Here is a 19916-nt window from a genome sequence, read left to right on the forward strand (position 1 = left end):
ATCGGTAAAAAAGTGTAAAATGACATATCATTGTAAAATAACATATTAAAACGGCCAAATAAAAGAGTTAATAAAAAATTATTAAATGGTCAACACCCTCAATTTACTGGATACGTCACAGAAGAGCACTAACATAAAGATTGAAAGGGCAGTACACAAGTATAAACCCAATAGACCATGACACATCCCCTAAGGACTCCAAATGACATTCATATTAAGGTAACAATGGTCGCCACACATAGATTCAGACTGGGTAAGCACAGACGATGGGTGTTGTCATTTCTTCTGCAATCTGGGAGATGTTAATAAGGTCAAACAATAGCTGCCAATGCCTTTGCACGTTTGACCTACGTTTTGCCCAGAAACGTAACAACTGCACATACATATGCCTGGTTTAAATCTGATCTGAGGATTCTGAGGGCTACTTAGCAACTGCGTGTCCCTATCAGCCTGTATATAGTTTTAATCCATGTGCGGTGAATACAGTCATACCCATGACAAGCAAAAAGAACATGTCCCAAAGATTCAGGAGCGGCATTACATGTTGGGCATTCTTCATCTTTATCAGTAGCCCATCTGGCAGTAAAGGTCGTGAGAGGCGGTGTGCCAGTCCTAAACTGAAAATATAGTTTTCTTTTTAAGGGTACAAAAATAATCTACCAATATGATTCCAAGAAGATTTAAAACTTCCAATCAGGGGTGACCAATACTCGCTCTAACTGCATTTTCATCAACCCACTGCCAATAACGTTCCTTCAACAACCTAGCCGCCAGAAGTGGACTTGAGAGCAGGTTGCTCCAATAATATCCAAGGCCAGTAGCAACAAGCAGTTTGTGGACCTGTCTTAGCCAGAATGTTTTACAAAATTTGTCAACAGCCATCACTTCCCTTAGTACTTCACCATATTGTACCAGTTCTGGATGAAACTACAGCCTTTTCCAGAACAATAAGGTGCGCAATTTACCTCTATCTGCCAGTGTATGTTGACCCAAATCCATCATCAAAGGTTTGAGGTGGGTACTTTGAGGCAAGTGAACCAGGTTCCTCAAAAATCTGTTTACTGAGCTATTCAGCGGGGAGAGATTAGAAAAACCTCATAACTCTGAACCACAGAGACAAGTGCTAGTAGCTTTAGCATAACAGATTTGCAAGATAGGAGCGATGGGTTTTGTAAGGGAGTTGTTATGTTCTCTTGCTACAGCTCCTGTTATTTGCCTATGTTTAAGAGTTGAAATGTCCAACTGGTGTTTCCATGAAAGATTTGAGGATATGGTGACCCCAGATAACTACAAATCTCTACCCTAGCGAGAGGATCAACTCCCTGCTGAAGCATTCCTTTAAAGGACCTGTGTTTGCTAAAAAACATTGACTTTACCTTTGCACCATTGATTTCCAAACCGCAAGAGGTGCAAAATTCCTGAAATTGATCGAATGCTTGTTGCAGACCATTTAGGGTATTGGAAATCAATAAGGTGTCTGTGAAAAGAAGAATCTTGCTAAAGATGGAGCTTCGGTTGGGAGGGAAGAGGAGTAGGAAACAACATCGTTGAGATAGAGCGAGAACAGAGTGGGAGCCAATACCCATCTCTGATGGATGCACTTAGTAATAGGGAATCGATCTGTCACCTGTTCTTGGGATCCCCAGCTGACTTGAGCACAATTCTCCTCATGGAGACGGATTCACTAAACTAATATCTGATAAGACTCCTTTGACACGCCCCTGTAAAGGTTGTATCATTCTAATTATGAAGGATTTGGGATTATATCATGATGGGCTTTCCTAGCACAACACAAAGGGTGAATGTTTTATGCCCTTGCAGGGTGTAAACTTATATTTCTCTAAGTGAGTGTTTTATTTCAATAGTTTAGTTCAGAAACCATGAGCAAGGGTTGTCTCTTTCTAATTCTGAGCGGTGCTGCCTGAAAATAAATGATCATCATGATATGGACTTTGGAACCTCTGAAGTAAAAGTAGAGCTGAAAAGGCAGGTTCAACATTTTTATGCAAATTCAAAGAACAACAATCCCTGCATCAATTAATAGGAAATACAGAACTGTAGTGATAGGTTGTGCTACTGCATAAGTGTGACTACATCAATCTACAGCTACACAGAGAGCATTTAATTGAATATCACCCCCTTGCAAAGGTAGATTTATAGTTTAGTTTACCCTTATCTCCACCCCAGTGCATCAATCATATGCCTTGCATGACTTTTTTTTATTTAAAATTTTAATTCTTGTTCACAATTCCGATTATATCCCTACATACTCTATATATGTGAAACATATTTTTTTTTACCTAACTGTAAGTACGTGGATTATTGTTTGGTTCGGGTGGATGTCCACCTTGAGGTATAATTGCACTAAGGTGTCAGGGTGACCCCAAAGTCACTAAATTAACCAGAGTTCACCTCCCCTGGTAGCTATGGCATAGCGCACACAGGCTTAACTTGGGGCAATGTGTAAAGTATTTATGTGGTGCCACAAAAGTTAAAAAGTCAAAACTTCAAACATAAAATTCCCAAACAGAAGGAATCACAAAGATAAGGTTAATACAATGACTTAAAAGCCACAAAAGTCCAAAAAGGGGAACCCGTGTTATGAAATTTGTAAAGATTTAAGAGGAGATAGTGCCAACAAATGCTATGCACCAATGCTAGTCAATGGTTGCCGTACCTAGGCATGATTTCAAATCAACCACAATGGAGCATGATTCAGATACAACCACCAGGTTCAACCCGGTCTGAAGTTTTACCTTGAGCCTTAGGGGCTCACTTATATATTGGCGGATGGCTCATGGGTCCACCAGGGCGACATAGTAAATTACTCCATCACCATGGTGGAGGGGCCATCCACCAGATTTATAAATGACATTCAAGCCAGCAGTCATTTATAAAGTAATGGCAGAAACCACTATCACAGCAGTTCCTGTCGGAACATTCATCAACAGAGTTATCTTCACTTTTTTTTTATTGGTACCTGAAAACTGTCCCACACAGAAGGAGCTCTACAGCAGGTGCTTAAAAACCCATAGGATATTTCAAAACACAACGCCCCCCACTGAGGTCAGTGTCAGGTGCAGCTGCACCGGTTGCACTACCCTGCTTTTTATATATGGCTTTTGGTAAATCTAACAGTGTTATTTAGTCAATTTCTCTTACCCTATAATAGGAGGTTTGGCTGGCTTACAGGTTTTAGTGAAGTTTAAATAAATGTTTCACATGTATGTCTCCACTTTATGACTTGTTTAGATTGGGAGTGCCCGATGGTCAGTACTGTCTGGTTGGTGTTTTGTTAAATGTTTCAAATATGTTTTGGTGCTGTCACTTTATATTATAGTGGGAACCTACCCAAATCCACCAAGCCACAATGAAAAATATCAGTGCCACATTTGTACATGTTTATTAACAGCTTCTGATTTTGGGGCTGAGAGTATGCTGCATTTGATTTATCCTTTCCTTTATGTGAGTTTCGCTATTAGTGTGTTTACACCCATCAGGTTAGTGCTAAAAAAGAAACAAATATAATTTGCTTAATTGTAGCACTAATTCATATTGGGAGTTGAACATAAATTGCACTCTCTATTACTTGTTTGGGCATTTACCATCAGGCTTTACATTATTTTATTTTGTTTACTGTTGCTTTATTAGTGGCTGATAAAACACAAACATGATTCGGTTGCAGGAAGAGAATGTCTCCAACTTGGTCCAGGACAACAGTGAGTCATTAGTAAAATGTTGAAGAGAGGGACTACAATCAAGAAGTACACAGGCACAACTACTGTAGTATGTGAGAGGGAGATAAAGCAATAAATGTGCACAGCAGTGGAAGTTTGGGTGCAAATTGAACACAAGTGAAATAAACCAAAATGCAAAGTTACCAGGCACAGACGAGATAAAACCCCTTGCCACACACTGCCACTATCAGCCTTGCCCCAGAAGAAATTAATGCAATGGTGGCCATATTGAAGACGTAAAGTGCCTGGTATATCTACTAAGGCTAAAGACCACTCAGTTAGATTCAAAAGAATAAAACATCTGAACACCGCTCTTGAGGGGAAGAATCTGAGGCTAGGTCCTCTAACTCTGGGGAAAAGATAGGAGAAAAAAGAAAGCTTGATGCTTGGTAATCCTCCTGGGCTAAAAGTAGGACTAGGACATTTTCCTCTGTAAAGCATGAGGAAAAGCAGCACAACAAAATATCTTAAAAAGTCAGTAGGTGCATCTTTGCAAGAGAAAGAAGAGGCATTCTACAACATCAATGCCTCCACCGTCATCTCAGCTGACTAAAAATATGAAAATAAGGCCACTGTCGATGGTAAGCCTGACTATGCCTCTGAAGGTGAAAAAGAATATGTGGAAATGGCAGTGACACAATCGTCATAGATGCAAGAAGTATCCACAAACATACCAGTGACTACAAGCCCATCGAAAGTGGTTCTGCCCATGATGATCCATTGGCGACTTGCCCATTAATGAGTGAATCATCAACGGTACATCCACCATCGTCATTGGCTATTATACCACTGATGACATCACTTCACATGACGCCATTCTGTCTGGAGCATACCTCTCCAAGCAAAATTCCTCCTCACCCTCCAGCGAAGCTTCTAAAAATAGAAATGGAGAAGGAATCAGGTCTGATGATCCTTTTGGAGTGGCTTACTCATTAGGGCAGGTTATTATCAAATGCCAGGACACAGAAGAGGAACAGGTGCATTCCCCAGAGCAACAACCAGAGACATAATTCACTTCCTAACACTGGGAGGACAGAGAATGCTATGACTGCCACTATGGCCCTTACAAATTTCTGTATGACACCTATGAACAAAGACATATGATCAGGGTACCAGTGTATATCTAAGGCACATAATGGCAGACTATTGCACACTTTTTCTGACTTGTCCACAACAGGCGCCTACACCTGGGCCTCCTTAGCAAATCTGGGCTCTCACATGAAGGCAAACTGAATCCACCTCAAATGTAACGTCAAGAAGTGTAACAGTTTTTAGAAGTACTTAAACCATCTTTCTAGGTAGACACATCTGACAATTAATATACAGATGTAGAAGGAGGTGAGATACACTAAACAGACCTGGCAAGGGGCGACGGATGGGAGACATACATCTGACCTGTTGCAAACCTAAAAACTTTTGATAGGGTTGCTAAGAAGGTTTAGTTACCTATAACAATAAAATAAACTGATTGTTACCTCTGTGACTTCAAGGAACCAGCCAAAAAGTCAGTCAATGCAATTCACATAGTGGAACACATCTAGCAAGAGGGCATACCATTAATACAAACAGCAGTTCCGGTGCAATCTGTTGTACCATGAATTGACAAAATCCCTGATAATTTAACTGTATGCCTCTGGACTACCCTAAAGCAGATTCCATCATCAAGCATATGGCACAGTGGAGATAGCACCTAGTACAGCACCAGTGGATCAACAAGGCTATAGAATGGATCTGTTGGGGAAAGGATTTTGCTCTATGAGCTGCATGTCAATAAGGGTTGCTAATCCCATGGCAATTGTAGACAGCTAGGTCAGGCGGATGTGATCCAACATGGCTCCATATCTAGACTTGTTGTCAAATGTTCAAAAGCAAGAAGTAAATGCTATCCTCCATAAGGGACTAAAAGCATGATCTGTACTGAGCAATAGACGTCTCGAATATTTGGAATAAGACAACCAACCCGGTACCGGCAGCGGTATTACTTATACAAGGATGGCTGAGGGCCACTTCTTTCTGGCCAGTGGTTCAAAATGAATTCTAATACATGCCATTTAATGGAGTATGGCTATTTTGTAAGCAAGTGGATCACGCACTTCAAGGCAGTACATCAGATACAAAGACAGCCAGGTCTCTCGCAGCTCTGCAGCAACTAAACCCTTAGTCTTTTTGAGGAAAAAGTGGAATGCAGTCGTACCGAGGCCCATACCAAAATTATAGGGTCACACACGTACACACCATATCCACAATCCTACCAGCTTCCACAGTGTTGCCAGGATTACGTGTCCCATCAACAACAGCCACATATCTACAGGCAGGAACAACAGCCTTATTCTAGGCATCAGCAAAAGTGTAAGGCCCAAAAGAAAGAACAGGACATCAGGAGTCACTGACTATTTGCAGGCACTGGATACCACGAAATGCACAACATAAAAAGTGGACTCTGTATCAGGCAGTATCTTTACCTACTGCAACAAATGGTAGGCAATAAATACAGATAAATGGGTGCAGGACGTCGTTCAGTATAGTCAGACATTGTAGTTTATTTAACATTCTCTAATGTTTCAAACTACGTTACAGAAAGGCGCTATAGAACTGGTACCAACACGTCATCAACATATAGGGATTTACTCCAGGCACTTCCTTATAAAAAGGAAAACTGTGAAAGAGTGGAGGCCCATTTTATTTATTTATTACTTTATTTCGGCCAGTTTGGCCATAAAAGTCACAAACATACATAGAAAATCAAGCAATATGCATGGCAGCATTTAAGAAAATGGTACATGGGAAAAAAATAGTTTTAACATTTCTTGTTTTTTAAAAAAAACAATATATTTCATTTCAGTTTAAAAATATAAAAGTTTTAAAAATGTGAGAGTTTTGTAAACATATACACCTGTCCAACTCAAAGTACCTGTCCTTGTTTCTTACGGGTTATGTAAGCAGAATATAGGAATTTACTTATGCTAAATACAATGTACTGGGTTGAATTACTTTTCATGATCCTATGGGCTATTGAGCAGGACCTGGTTCCCAAGAGGTTACACATTGGTTTTAGCCATTTCTTTCTAGCATTCATGTATGCGCTACAAACAAAAAACATATGAACCTCATTCTCAATACAAACATTGGAACACATAGGGCAGCACCCTGTTTTTACATTCGATTCTCCCAGTCTTTTTTGTGCCCATCTTTCGGTATTGTAATTCAGCATAAGTATCCCGTATCTGAACTTTAAGTAAAGGGTCTTTGCAATGGGTGGCTCTATCTCGTCCAGGAATGATTCAAAACGGAACTCATCCTTAAATGACAGAAAAACCTGAACTGCAGAACCAACACTACTTCCATCCACTAATTTTCCACTCATGTGGGTCCAAAAGGCTCGCTTAACTATTAGTTTGGAAGAGGTGGACATTTTGTCAGGAGTCTCCCACATTGAATGTAAGCCCAGGAGTGTAAACCATTTTTTAATATGCACTAGCCATTGGATGGAATTAAAAGAATCAAGAGTCATCAGTTCTTGCAGACCATTTCTGTATTCTATCAGCTCCGGGGTGGTCCAAAGCCTAACCCAGAATATTAATGGTCTTAGGGTAGCTAGGTGGTCTGTTCTCCTAAAGTTCAGGTCAAGTTGGAGAGGTAAAAGAGGTGTACTATTAGGAACCCTTACAGAAGCACGCATGAATTTATTGTCCAGGTTTTGAAAACTATTCTTTGCCCATGGGCCCCATATCTCTGCTCCATATAGCACAGCAGATTGTATTTTAAATTTAAAAAGTTCTAAAACCGGGGTTACACTTTTGCTTGTACTGGTATTCATTTTGCATAAAATTGGTTTGACATTTTGGGCATATGATATCTTACTTTTCTCGATTTGGGCTTTCCAACTTAGTTTAGAATCGAGTACAACACCCAAATAGGAAAAGTTTTCCACAGTACCTAATTTTTGGCTATTCAAGGTCAAGAGCCCTCTATCTGGCATACTGGGATTTAATGACATGCATTTTGTTTTATCAGCATTAATTTCCAAGCCCTTTGTCTTACAATAGCAGCTGAAGGAATTAAGGAGTGCCTGGAGGCCCATTTTAGATCTATATCAGCTCAATATATATCTAAAAAACATTCAGGATGTATCAAGCTCTTCAAGTCTTTAAGCCTTGAATTAAATGCTGCCAAATGGCAGACTATTGCACACTCATTGAGAAAAAGTATGCATTTTAAATGTATAAATGTACATTCTAGCTATTTGAATGAGTGACACATGAATGAGAATTTATCTCCTTGTTTAGAGTTTCCATCCCTGGGCACTCCTGGGTGGTAATTGTCTTTCCAATAAATACCTCTAGATATGTATGGGGTGCACAATTAACAAACCTAAGTTTTGACCTTGGAGGGGGAAATAATGTGGCAAGAGCATTTTGCACTGCTCCAACATGTGCAAACTCACAATGGGCTTCACTTGCCAGCTGGCTCAGTTCTACCCGGTTAAAATCATAACTGCAACATCAGCAGCACCTAAATCAGTCTTCATCAGCTTGTTAGTATTAGGTCTTTAGTGTTGTTATGCTTCTGTCCCTATTATACTTACTTGCATCTAATTCACCTGAGCCCTAAAGATAGCACTATGATTTACATGCAGCATTATTTTAATCCATGATATCATCATTTTTGAAGGCTACTCATCTGATCAAAGACTGTACAACCTGCAAAGGAAGTGTACACTATCACCCATTCTTCTCAATTTCTTCCAGGTGATGAACTTGCTCTGCAATGATGGTCATCGTTTGTTTGACGCTGCCTTGTTCGGCCCGCTGGCCTTCAGCACTCCAGTTTTCCTCATTATTTGCTCAATATTTTCCTATGTAATTCTTGGACCCACAGGCCTTCTTGGAGTTGCTGCTTATCTTATATTCTTGCCTCTTCAGGTAAGACCTTGTTTTCCAAACATTTATTTAGTGTCCACACACATAATCCGCAGAGGCTGCGCAATATAGGAGTGGTGGGAAAAAAATGCAATGAACATTGTTTTATATGGCCTACCATTTACTGGCGAGAAACATAAACGCGCAAACAGAGGAAACACTGACTTAATCAAAAGTGGTGCTATTCACAAAGGTAAATTGTCAAATTAGGATTACGGCCTTATTTACGTTATTTGTGCCTGTCAAAAATGTACAATACGATTCCTGGCTGGTGTAAGCTGCTTTGTGTGTCCAGAGATCACCACCACAATAGCAGAGTTCTCAAGACCTATGGGTGCATTTCAAGGTCTGGTTAGCCTTCAAAGGTTTTCAATGGCTACAAACATAGACATTTGTCACCATTAACAAACTCTTTTAATTACCCTTTCCATCCTAGGATGGATTCGATTTTTACTTAGGCCAAGGGCTGGCATGAATCCCTTCCCAATGTGGGAAGGGGAATTGATCATCTCTAGATTTGGTGGGGTTGTGCAGAAGGGGTTTCTCCTCTAGGAAACTATTGTCCCTGTGGAGAAAAGGAAACATACAAATGTGTGTTTGCACATCAGATCCTGGTCCCCCTGCATGGAGTACTATGCACAGTGGGAAAAATATTGTCCATGTGGAGGGAAAAAGAAAATGTGCATTTGTGCAAGGGATCCTATTCTCTATGCTTACAGTGCTCTGCTGAGGAAAACTGCACACGGCAGGAATAGGCTCCCACCGGGAAAGCCACATGACTTCCCAGGAATACACATGTAAACTTGATCCTGGTGGTACTTTCCATGTCCATGCAAATTCCTGAGTATATGTTTGAATTACAGAGGGGTATGCAGTTCCTAAAAAGGGGACAAGGGAAAGGGTAGGTCTCTTCGTGATGCCCTCACACACTCCGAAGAATGTCATGCTTCATCATTGGGCTCTGCTCCTCGTGGGGCTGGCACTGCAATGCCGGACGAGCTCCCTTAAACAGGGCTCTTTGGCTGAGATCTTTTGAAGAAGCCGTAGGGTGCATGCGGGTAAGAGGGCAAGGACAGTGTAGTGCACAAGTAGTGATTTTTAAAATAAGTCTGGAACAGTCCTGTTTAGAAATTATTTTAATGGTTCAGGTAGTTCCAGCTTAGTTAAAAAATGTTCCTAGAGGGCTATCGCTGTGTAATGGGTGGAATACAGAGCATGTTGTTGCTCTGATGGGCTGGGTGGTAGGCAACTAGCACAGATCCTACCCTTGCTCTGGGCCCCCTTTTTTTGACAAATATTTTTTAATCCCAGAATGGGTGTCAAGAAGAGTACAGTCAGCAGAGCCCCTCACCTCCACCTTTTGAATGAAAGATGAGCTGATGTATGTAGAGATTTTCCTTCAATGCATGTATCTAAAATATTTCCTGCTAAACGGAAATCTTGGCCAAAAATAATGTCAGTGTGGCCCTCATGCGTTTTTTGCAAAAACAAATTGCCAAAGCAAAGGTTTATTTCTGCAAAAATAATCTGTGATCTTGGCTTTCAGGGACTTTTCTCCTTGCTTATGAGGGTCATTGTCTTTTTTTTCAATTGCTGATCAACATGGCTGTCACAGTGGTTGTTAATTAGAAAACATGGGTGTTGGAAGGACTGACTAAATAGAGTGGGGCTAACAGCAGTGTGAAACCAGTAGCTGGACTGCAGCAAAGGATTTTCAATGGCAAAGTTGGATGAAGCTTTAATTTATTCCAGTTCTGCTTTCTTTAACGCTCTAAGTGACCCCATCAATGAGCACTCAGATATCAATAGAGGTGTACATGGAACACAAATATCAGTGTTATTTGAATGGGTAGGATCTGGCTTGATTTTACTCTATGTGTACTTAGAGAGTATGCATTACACTGTCACTTTAATTTAATCATTCTGCTACACATTAATATTTGGCATAGGTGTCATAATGTGGGAGCAAAACAACAGCTATATTGTATTGATCCACTGTTTGTGGTGTTCATCTTTCTGCGAAATGGGACTCTCGCTGGTATCTATAAAAAATAGATTATCTCTGTGCATGTGTAGGATCCCAAGAACACAATCTTCAAAAAATGTTTACAATGAAAACATGCCCATTACATGCAACATTATATTCTTCTTCTTTTTCTGGTTTTAAAAAGTAAATACAAATAGCCAAGTTAACATACAATAAATTTGGCAGAAAACACTCCTGAACTATCCTCTTTATAAACCTATTGTGCTGTTGTTTGGTCAGGAAGGCAGTTTGTGTTTCTGGTTCATCAGAGAAGGCTCCTCAAACACTGTTGCCATTCTAATTCTATTTGTGGGGTTCTTTGATTTCACTCAAGAACTTTTGGTATCTCCCTTACATTTCATTCCCCTTTCACTTACTTTTTCCTATGAGATATTTCTTCCCTGCACTCTTCTTTAGGCACCATGCCAGATTTCTTTGATAGGTACCCTTCAGTAGAGGTAAGATGTCGGAGAATGATGAATATGATGTATGTGTTGTCTGTCTACCAAATTCTCACTCCACTGTGAGGTGTAAAATCTGTGAGGAGTTGCCTTGCAGGTGCCCATGGATAGTTAGGGATGCAGTGTGACTATATCCTGGCATATTAACGTTTCTGACACCTTTTTTTTTCTTTCCAAACGATTCCTGTGTGTCCTCTACATGATTAATGTGGACAATGCGAGCACTTATACACTTTTGTATCTTTGTGCCATGCATAGCTTTCCCACATGTTTTAACATGTTCCACTTTGGTCCTTATGGCAATGACCTTTTTGGCAGTATTCAGTAAGGTTAAGTCATTCTAGGTTGTGTGTAGTGCTACATTGGTTAGGCTCTGCAGCTTATCATAGAGAGCTTTTTCTGATGTTCTACTCTCTTATTATGTATTAATGTACAAACATCTGTAAGACTGCACCTGTGGCTAGGGGTGCAGTAGCCCTTAGATATAATGGTCTACTAGTTATTCTTCTGGACCACACTACTTAAAATTAAGGAGTTATACCTATACTAGTAAGCTGTTCAAACCTTTGTAAAATCCATTGTTCGATGTTTACAGTATCGGGTGGATATGTTTTCACCGTCTGTAACTTAGTATAGATTTCTTTTTCTGATGTGTGTAACTTTATTACACTTTGGTTATTATTCGATACATTTTTCCAAGTTGCATACAAGTTACTACTATAAGGTCATAGGCCGACAATTCTTTCTGCTTGCCTTATTGTATAATAGTGTTCTATTAAAGATGGTTTGGTGTTACATGGGTGATACTGATGGTGTCACTTTGTCGAGTGATCTTGGTTCCCATTATACATTTCTTTCTTTTTCCTTGGGAGCGGTTTCTGTCATCCCAAATGGTGGCATTAGTCTCAGGTACTTCTTGTTTTTGCACAGTTTAAAAACAAATCGCATCGGTTACTATATCATTGATTGTGTGTGGGCATTTATATCATGAATTTTCTTGTATTCTAACAGACCTGAGGAAATCTTTTTAGACGAAATAAGTGTTGTCTGCTTTATCCATTGGATGTCATATAAGAAACAACAAACTATACCCTACCATGGATTTCTTTGTCTGAACTATCTACATGTTGCCTGTAGCTTTGTAATTTGGCATGTTGTTGCTAAGAATATGGGCATGTAGTCCTACTTGACCGTGGGATTTTCTTCTTCTGTTTAATGTATTGAATGATATTATTGCTTTTCACATTTAAAAAAAAAATATATTTTTATTTTATTTTAACAGAGCAAAATGGGACAGCTTTGCATATATTAGTTACATCACATAATATTGCTTCAGCGGGTACATTGCAGTTACAGTATTTTTCGGGCTATACATAATAAATGAGACATGTCAACACCTCATCCTTACATGGTAACCATATTCTGCTAATCCGAGTCCTCCTCCACCCCAGCAATGGGTGGCGGTTCACAGATTTTCCCTCTGAATTTGTTCCAAGCCCCCCAGATTTTATCCCACTTCCCTGGGCAGCCACGGTGAATATAGACAGCCTTCTCTGCCACCATCGCCTCATCCATGTCCCTGCACCACTTTCTGAGTGTTGGCAATACTGCCGAACCCCACAGCATGGCGATGTTGCGCTTCGCTATCAACATGCCCAACATTACCCAGTCTTGTTGCAGGTGGTTCAGGTCATTGGGTTCCCACACATTCAGTAAACAGCGACGAGGCTCCGGCAGCAAGGAGATGTCTATCGTTTGGGAGATCGTACGCATTACTGCTGTCCAGCACGTTGTCATGTGCCTGCAGTCCCAAATGGTGTGGAAGAACGTTCCCTCCTCCCCGCAGTTATGCAGGCAGAATTGATGCATAGCTTTTCCTATCTTTTGTAGGGTCATTCTAGTATAATACGTACGATGTAGTATTTTAAGTTGGACCAGCCTTAACCTAGAGGGGATAGCAGTTTCCCGGGGTGAGGAGAGGGCCTCCTGCCATTCGGAGTCTTCAAAGGGGCCCACCTCCCTGGACCAGTTCTGTTTTAATATGGACGTCGTGTCTGGGAGGTTATTGATGAGTTTCCTGTAAGTGAAGGAAGTGGCCTTGTCCTGCATGTGTTCTGTCAGAAGTCTATCTTCGAGAGGAGATGCGTCCAGTAGGACAGTACCTGTCGGTATCACCGACTGCAGCGCATGCTTAATTTGCAAGTATCTGAACCTCTCCGTCTGCGACATCTCATACTGTGTTTGGAGGTGGTTGAAGTCTACCACTTTACCCTCCTTCCAGAGATCACCCACCACAGATATACCAATGGTGTCCCAAGCCTGGAACCCCTTACTGTTACGGAGGTGGCCCAACCTGCAGGAGTCCCACTGCGGCGTCATTTGGGTGATAGTCCCCGAGCATTTAAGACACCTGTTAGCCTTGTACCATAGCTGTACGGAGTGCTGCATCGGATCTATCTGATCTGGAGGAGGGCGGCGGCAGTAAAGATTACCAAGTAGTCTCTTACCTTCCAAAGAGTGTCTGTCAGCAAGATATGCCGGTTTGGTCTGTCGGGCGTGCAACCAAAAGTTGATCTGCTTAAGATGTGCCGCCCAGTAATATAGATCGACATTTGAAAGCGCTATCCCCCCATCATACCAGCTTCTAGTTAACTTGTCTTGCGCGATTCGGGGTGGTCTCCCGCCCCACAGTAGGTGGGATACTGTCGCAGCTATAGCCTTAAAATATGTCGCTGGGACCATAGACGGGGTGTTTTCAAGCACATACAGGAAGCGCGGGAGCGCCATCATTTTATACAGCGCCGCCTTGCCCAAAAGAGTGAGAGGGAGAGCCTGCCACACTTTAATGTCGCGTTTAAACCTCTCCAGAAGAGGGGCGGAGGTTTAAATTGTAAAATTCGTCGGGATCTGGCGTAATAAAGATACCAAAGTATTTAAACGCCGCCGTTGTGGTCCTCAGAGGGCAGCTCAGGGGCAAGACAGGTGGAGGGCCAGCGAGGACAAAAAGGATGGACTTCGTCCAGTTGATCTTATAAACGGACACTCTACCGAACTTCTCACAGACGTTTAGTAGTTCAAGAATAGATTTTTGGGGGGAGGTGAGATATACAAGGATATCATCCACGTATAGGGATATACGATTCTCCCATACATCGGTCCAGCAGAGCCCCCTGATAGAGGGTTCCCATCTGATCCATATCGCAAGTGGTTCCAAGATCAGTGCAAATAGCAGCGGAGACAGTGGGCATCCCTGCCTTGTGCCTCGGCCAAGAGGGAAGTCTTGTGAGATGTGCCCGTTGGCGGCGACATGCGCCAAGGGTTTAGTACATAACAGACGAATCCAAGCACAAAATTTGGGACCAAACCCCATGTGTCGGAGCACTATGAATAGACAAGGCCATTCCACTGTATCGAACACCATAGTCGCGTCGAGAGAGAGGATGACTGCAGGTTCTTTGATATATGCTGCGCGCTCCAGGACCGCGTAGAGCTGGTGGAGGTTAAGGGCCGTGCTTCGATGTGGCATGAATCCCGACTGTTCCGGGCTGACTAGTGACGCGAGGTGTGGAGTCAGTCGCATCACCAACAGTTTGGCCAGTATCCTAGGCTCCGCGTTTATGAGAGACATCGGACGGTAGGAGGCACAGTCCGTCTTTGGTCTACCAGGCTTGTGGATTGCGATAATCGTGGCTAGCCGCTGATCCCTCGACAGCTCCCCTATCTCAAGGCTGTCAGATGACATACTCAGGAAAAAGGGGGCTGTTGTTTGCACCATTCTTTTATGCAGTTCAACTGGAAGCCCATTTGGCCCCAGCGTCTTGCCGGAGGCCAGTGAGTAGGTAGCTGCCTGCACCTCATCAATGGTAATGTCCGCCTCCAACCGAAGCACTGCCTCCGGGGAGAGCTTAGGTATTGTGAGATCCTTAATATATTCATATGCCTCCGTGACCGTGTAAGACTCCCGGGGAGCATAAATGTGTTCATAATGGTCAGCTAAGATATTAACTATACCATCAGGGTCAGAGACCATGGAGCCTGTGGGTGATGCCAGTTGCGCAATCACTTTATTCGCTCTTTCTTTTCTGTGTAGCCAGGCTAGCATCCTCCCTGCCTTATCTCCGATCTCGTACACTCTATGCTGAGTGGCTTGGATCTTTTCCTTGTGCCATTTCCCTTTGGTGGGCCAGAACTTCAGTTTGTTTAAGATGAACCGCACAGGCGATTCCTAGAGAAAGGTGGGCCTCCTGTTCTGTGATGGCTACGGTAAGGTCAGCTTCGAGGCTGTCCAACTCCACACACGATCGATTTCAGATATTCGTCACTGATGTCGTATTTCTGAGAATCAAATTGATGTATGCTTAGAAGTATGTCCCCCATTTGGAGTGTTTTGTCGCACTCTCCACATAGGAGCAACTTGGCCCTATATCTTCATTAGAGTCCTCATTGAAGAAGTCGGGTGCCCTCCTTACCCGCTCTTTGTCCTGATGAAGACCCCGTTGTAAGGTGCCAACCAACCTACGTCGAAATTCTGGGGTCGAAACGTCGACATTATGTTTGTTTTGCTTGGTGCCAACCATGGAAACAATAGAAACTATTTATTGTGTTTCGATAATTGGGTTTAGCAATATATATATTCTATATAAAAAATCATATATCATTGGCTTGATGTTGAAAGTCTGATTTGGTTCCTTTAATTGATGTATGAATTCACCCTTATTTCCATGTTTCTCCTATGATCACGTATCCTCACTTCAAATCACTTACCCATTCACCTTACTTCTCTGTCCTGTTGGGCACCGTTTTGTATATATGATAGTATTATCTAATTTCTAAATGCCAAGTAAATTTTGTGCAGCAATGTGATTAAATAACATTTGCTTTTGAAAGTCTTTGTTACAGAATATTATTATGTGTTTATTTTTCTAATTTGTCTCAAGCTTAGTTAGTCCTTAACACCATCGCTGCTAGTGATATTTTCCTCCTGTGCTGGGATTTTCAAAAGTCCATAGAGCATGACGAGCTGGGCTCGTCATCAGCCTGGTAGGAGGCTACTTCATGACGAGCCCAGCTCGTCATGAGCCTGGAAGGGGTTAAATACTGGGGCCACTATCTAATGTACTATTATCTACCCAGGTCCCAGTACCATTGAGTTTACCCTTTATATGTAAAAATGAAACCCTTCTGAGCAGATTACAGATTGTACAGAATGTTGCCGCAAGTCTGGCTCTCAAAAAGCTGCCTCGTACCTCCTTGAGCCGTTGCTAAAACAGCTCCATTGGCTTCCCATCTGCCAGAGGATTAAATTCAAGCTTTGCTGCCTCACCCATAATGCACTCTATGGTACGAGTCCTAACTACCTGGCGGATAAGTTTAAAGTTTACTGCCCAAACCAACTACTTAGATCTGAAGTTAAAGGGCTGCTAGTGGTCCCCTGCTACAGGAAAATACGAACAGGCGGCAAACCGGTTGCCTACCTTGCCCCGAAATATTGGAACACCTTGCCGGAGGCCTCGCGCAAATGCCCTAGTCTTTTTCATTTCAGGAAACTCTGAAGATGGAATTATTCCGGGACTGATCTCTGCTTGTCCTGTACTCTCTCTTCGGTAGTGCGGATATACCTCTGCGGGGGTGATTCCAGTGCTTTTTAAATCACATACATACATAAATACATACAAGGCTACTTCAAGTTCTCACCCAATGGTGTAGTGTTCCGGAATTGCGCCGGTTTGGATTTTTTGTGAAATGAATTGCAGATTCAAATGTGGTCTAAGAGACTTGGTCAAGAGCAGTACCACAAACGAGTAAAGAGAGCGAGGTGAAGTCTTACCAGGCAAGCAGATGGATTTACGATACAGCAAAGCCAAGGGGGGTTGCCCATCTCTACCTCTTCCTGTCACTGATAGGCATAGGACGGGCCCGCTCAGTCATTGCCTGCACGCGTCCTGTGCTGTAAGAGCCACACAGCTTATTTATGTGCCTCCGGGCACGACGGTGAGTGACAGCGGGGCTGGGGAATCTGGGCTTGGGAGTCCCCTTCCTTCTCCCCCTTTGTGACAACAAACAGCAGCAGGTTTCAGGCTTCCCATGCCGCTGGAACCGCACAGCTGATTTATGCGGCTCAGGGCGTGGCGTTGTGTGACAGCGGGGCTGGGGATTCTGGGCTTGGGAGTCATCTCCCGTCTCCCCCTTTGCGGCAATAAACAGCAGCAGGTTTCACTCCTCCCCACTTTACAAGGGACACATACGTAAATTAAATTTGCCAAATTGGGGCTAAGCCAGTTTAATCAAGTTTAGAGGAGAGAGCGCAAGCACTTTAGCTCTGGCTATTAGTGGTAAAGTGCACAGAGTCCTGAGACCAAAAATAATGGATTCTGCAAAAAGTAGAGGGTAAAAGGCCAAAAAAAGTTGGGGTGACTCTGCAGAGAGGGTCGAGGTCCAACACTGGGGCACTGTGGAAGGTCACCTGGCTGTGGTACTTACAATGTTGGGGAATTGTGGATACTGAGCCTGAGAAGGTGGTTTATGAATTGTGGACACTGGCCCAGGAATGGTGCTTAATAAATTGTGCATTGTGACCTGAAATGAGGATCATGGCCCGGCGATGGTGCTTTAACAGTTATGGGTATTGATACTGGTCCAAGGAGTATGCCTTATGAATTATGGATGCTGACCAGAGGATGGCTCTTAATGAATTCTGGTTTCTGGGCCAGGGATGGCGCTTTATAATTTGTGGATTCAGACCTGGCTATTGTGCTTTATATACTAGGGAAACACTAGGATTAGTGGACATGGCTACAGGTCTTTATATAAAATGTCATACTAAAAGCTGGTTGATAATAGCACTTTCCATTTCGGCCCTTGTGTTGCATCTTCAAAAGCTGTTCTTCACTACGAGGTATAAAATCTTAATCTCTATCATGTCCAGTACACTTCATAAACTGTGATTTAAAACATAATGTTTGGTAGCATGTTTTACCAAGGTTTCTTGTGTGGGGTAATTCCTCTATTCCCTTCTGGAGGGAATCGAGCTTGAGCTTTCGCTCACTAGCTGGGTACAAATCAGGGTTATTTGCATTCCCATTCCATCAAGTCGACTGTCGATATCACAGATCACTTCAGTTTCAATTACATGTGGAACATGAAACTGCGAGGAACTAACTACTGACTTCTTTTTGTTCCAGATGCTCTTGGCGAACCTTACTCTAGTTTTCCGAAGAAAAGCTATTGAGTTGACTGATCGGCGTGTACGAACCATGAATGAAGTCTTAACTTGCATCAAATTAATTAAAATGTACGCTTGGGAAAAGTCATTTGCAAAAACGATCCAAGGTACGCAAAGTATATAGATTAGAAGGGTTTTTGAACAATTTAAAGGTCTAAATCTTTCAAAATAGGGTCGGTCTACATTTTGTCGAATGCTTCAGTTTGTAAATCATTTACAATGCTTGCTTTCTTTAATAATCACTACGTTTCAGTAAACATAAACACACTAGGAAAGGTGTCTGAAGGCACAGGACTGCCACAAAACTAGAAATTATAAATTTAAGGAATAGGTACACTAAATATTTTAATTTTGCACACTTTTAGTGAAATGTGCCATTGTTTGTTTTTCATATATTTGCCTTCTCTATCAGGAACAAAAGTACATGTCTGCCAATATACTCCAGGGAAGCAAATATATTGGCAGTGAAAAAGACTAATACAATCTCCCTATGTACTCATGAACAGCCACGGTCGGTAGTAGGTGTACCTGCAGGGCGGTGACGTGGGGAGGGGGAGGGGCAGGGTGGGGGGTAATAATCTATGGATTACGGAGTTTAACAGGTTTGTGAACATATAAAAAAATAAAACGAATTTCGTTGCGTGCACTCCATCGCATTTGGGCATGCAGTGTACGCAACAAAATTAGTTTTATTTATTTATATGTTTACTTACCTGTAAAGCTCCGTAATCCATAGACCGCAGAGGGATGGGGCCCCAAAGTCACTCTATATCAGCCTTTCCATGTCATAAAGGCTGACATGGAAAGGATGTCGGAAACCAACATCCTAATCCCGATGGCAGGGAAGCCACCCTAAATGGATTATGTGTGGTTTCAGACTGGCCGATGGGCTCCTTGAGCCCGTTGGAAGCTAGTCGAATTGACCCACTGGTATGGACTCCGACCGCCGTCCTTGAAAAAAGGAGGTCGAAGTTCAAACCGGGGATATCAGTCGGTAAGCCTCCGACGAGCGGTAGGAAGCTTACAGGCCGACATCCAAATCAAGTCCTTAGTGAAGTGCACCTATAATCAGCCTAAAATTAGCAGAACAGGTATACTTTGTGTCTGTATGCTATAAAAATAGGCCCTCATGCCTTCAATTCAGTGCTAAAATATGGAAAGAATTGGGGAGAGGAGCGCCCCTGGACCCCAGTTCCACTGCATCTCTTCATCATTGATAGCTAAGCCCCTGTATCATAGGTCTCATAGTAACTGTTTCAGCTTCAAATTTAATGACTTAACATGCTGATTTATGTGTGTACATGTTTTGTTTTGCATATTTAGTATAATGTGTAACTGGGATATCTGGGAAATTAGCTTGTTTATGCCCTAGTTTATATGTGTAAATGTTTTGTGTTGCATGCTGTGTATAATGTTTAATTAGCATATCTTGTAAATAAGATTGTTAAGCTATAGAAAAGAGAGGGACTAAACTCTTGCAGTGAGACTTTACTAAGTTTTGACAAAACAAATAATAAATGTATCTGCATGTGGTAAATAGATTTCTGTGAC

General features: G+C 42.1%; 1 protein-coding gene across 1 annotated transcript in view; it reads left to right on the forward strand.

The window, feature by feature from the left end:
• Positions 1–19916, forward strand: part of LOC147677796 (ATP-binding cassette sub-family C member 12-like) — a 1047046-nt gene that overhangs the window by 248384 nt on the left and 778746 nt on the right. Inside the window, exons 7-8 of the mRNA XM_086945450.1 lie at positions 8486–8659; positions 18325–18472. Of these exons, the coding sequence (XP_086801576.1) occupies positions 8486–8659; positions 18325–18472 (322 nt within the window). The remainder of the gene's footprint in view (positions 1–8485; positions 8660–18324; positions 18473–19916) is intronic.

This window comes from Lissotriton vulgaris, chromosome 12, assembly GCF_964263255.1.
Source record: "Lissotriton vulgaris chromosome 12, aLisVul1.2, whole genome shotgun sequence".
Classification (NCBI taxonomy): Eukaryota; Metazoa; Chordata; class Amphibia; order Caudata; family Salamandridae; genus Lissotriton; species Lissotriton vulgaris.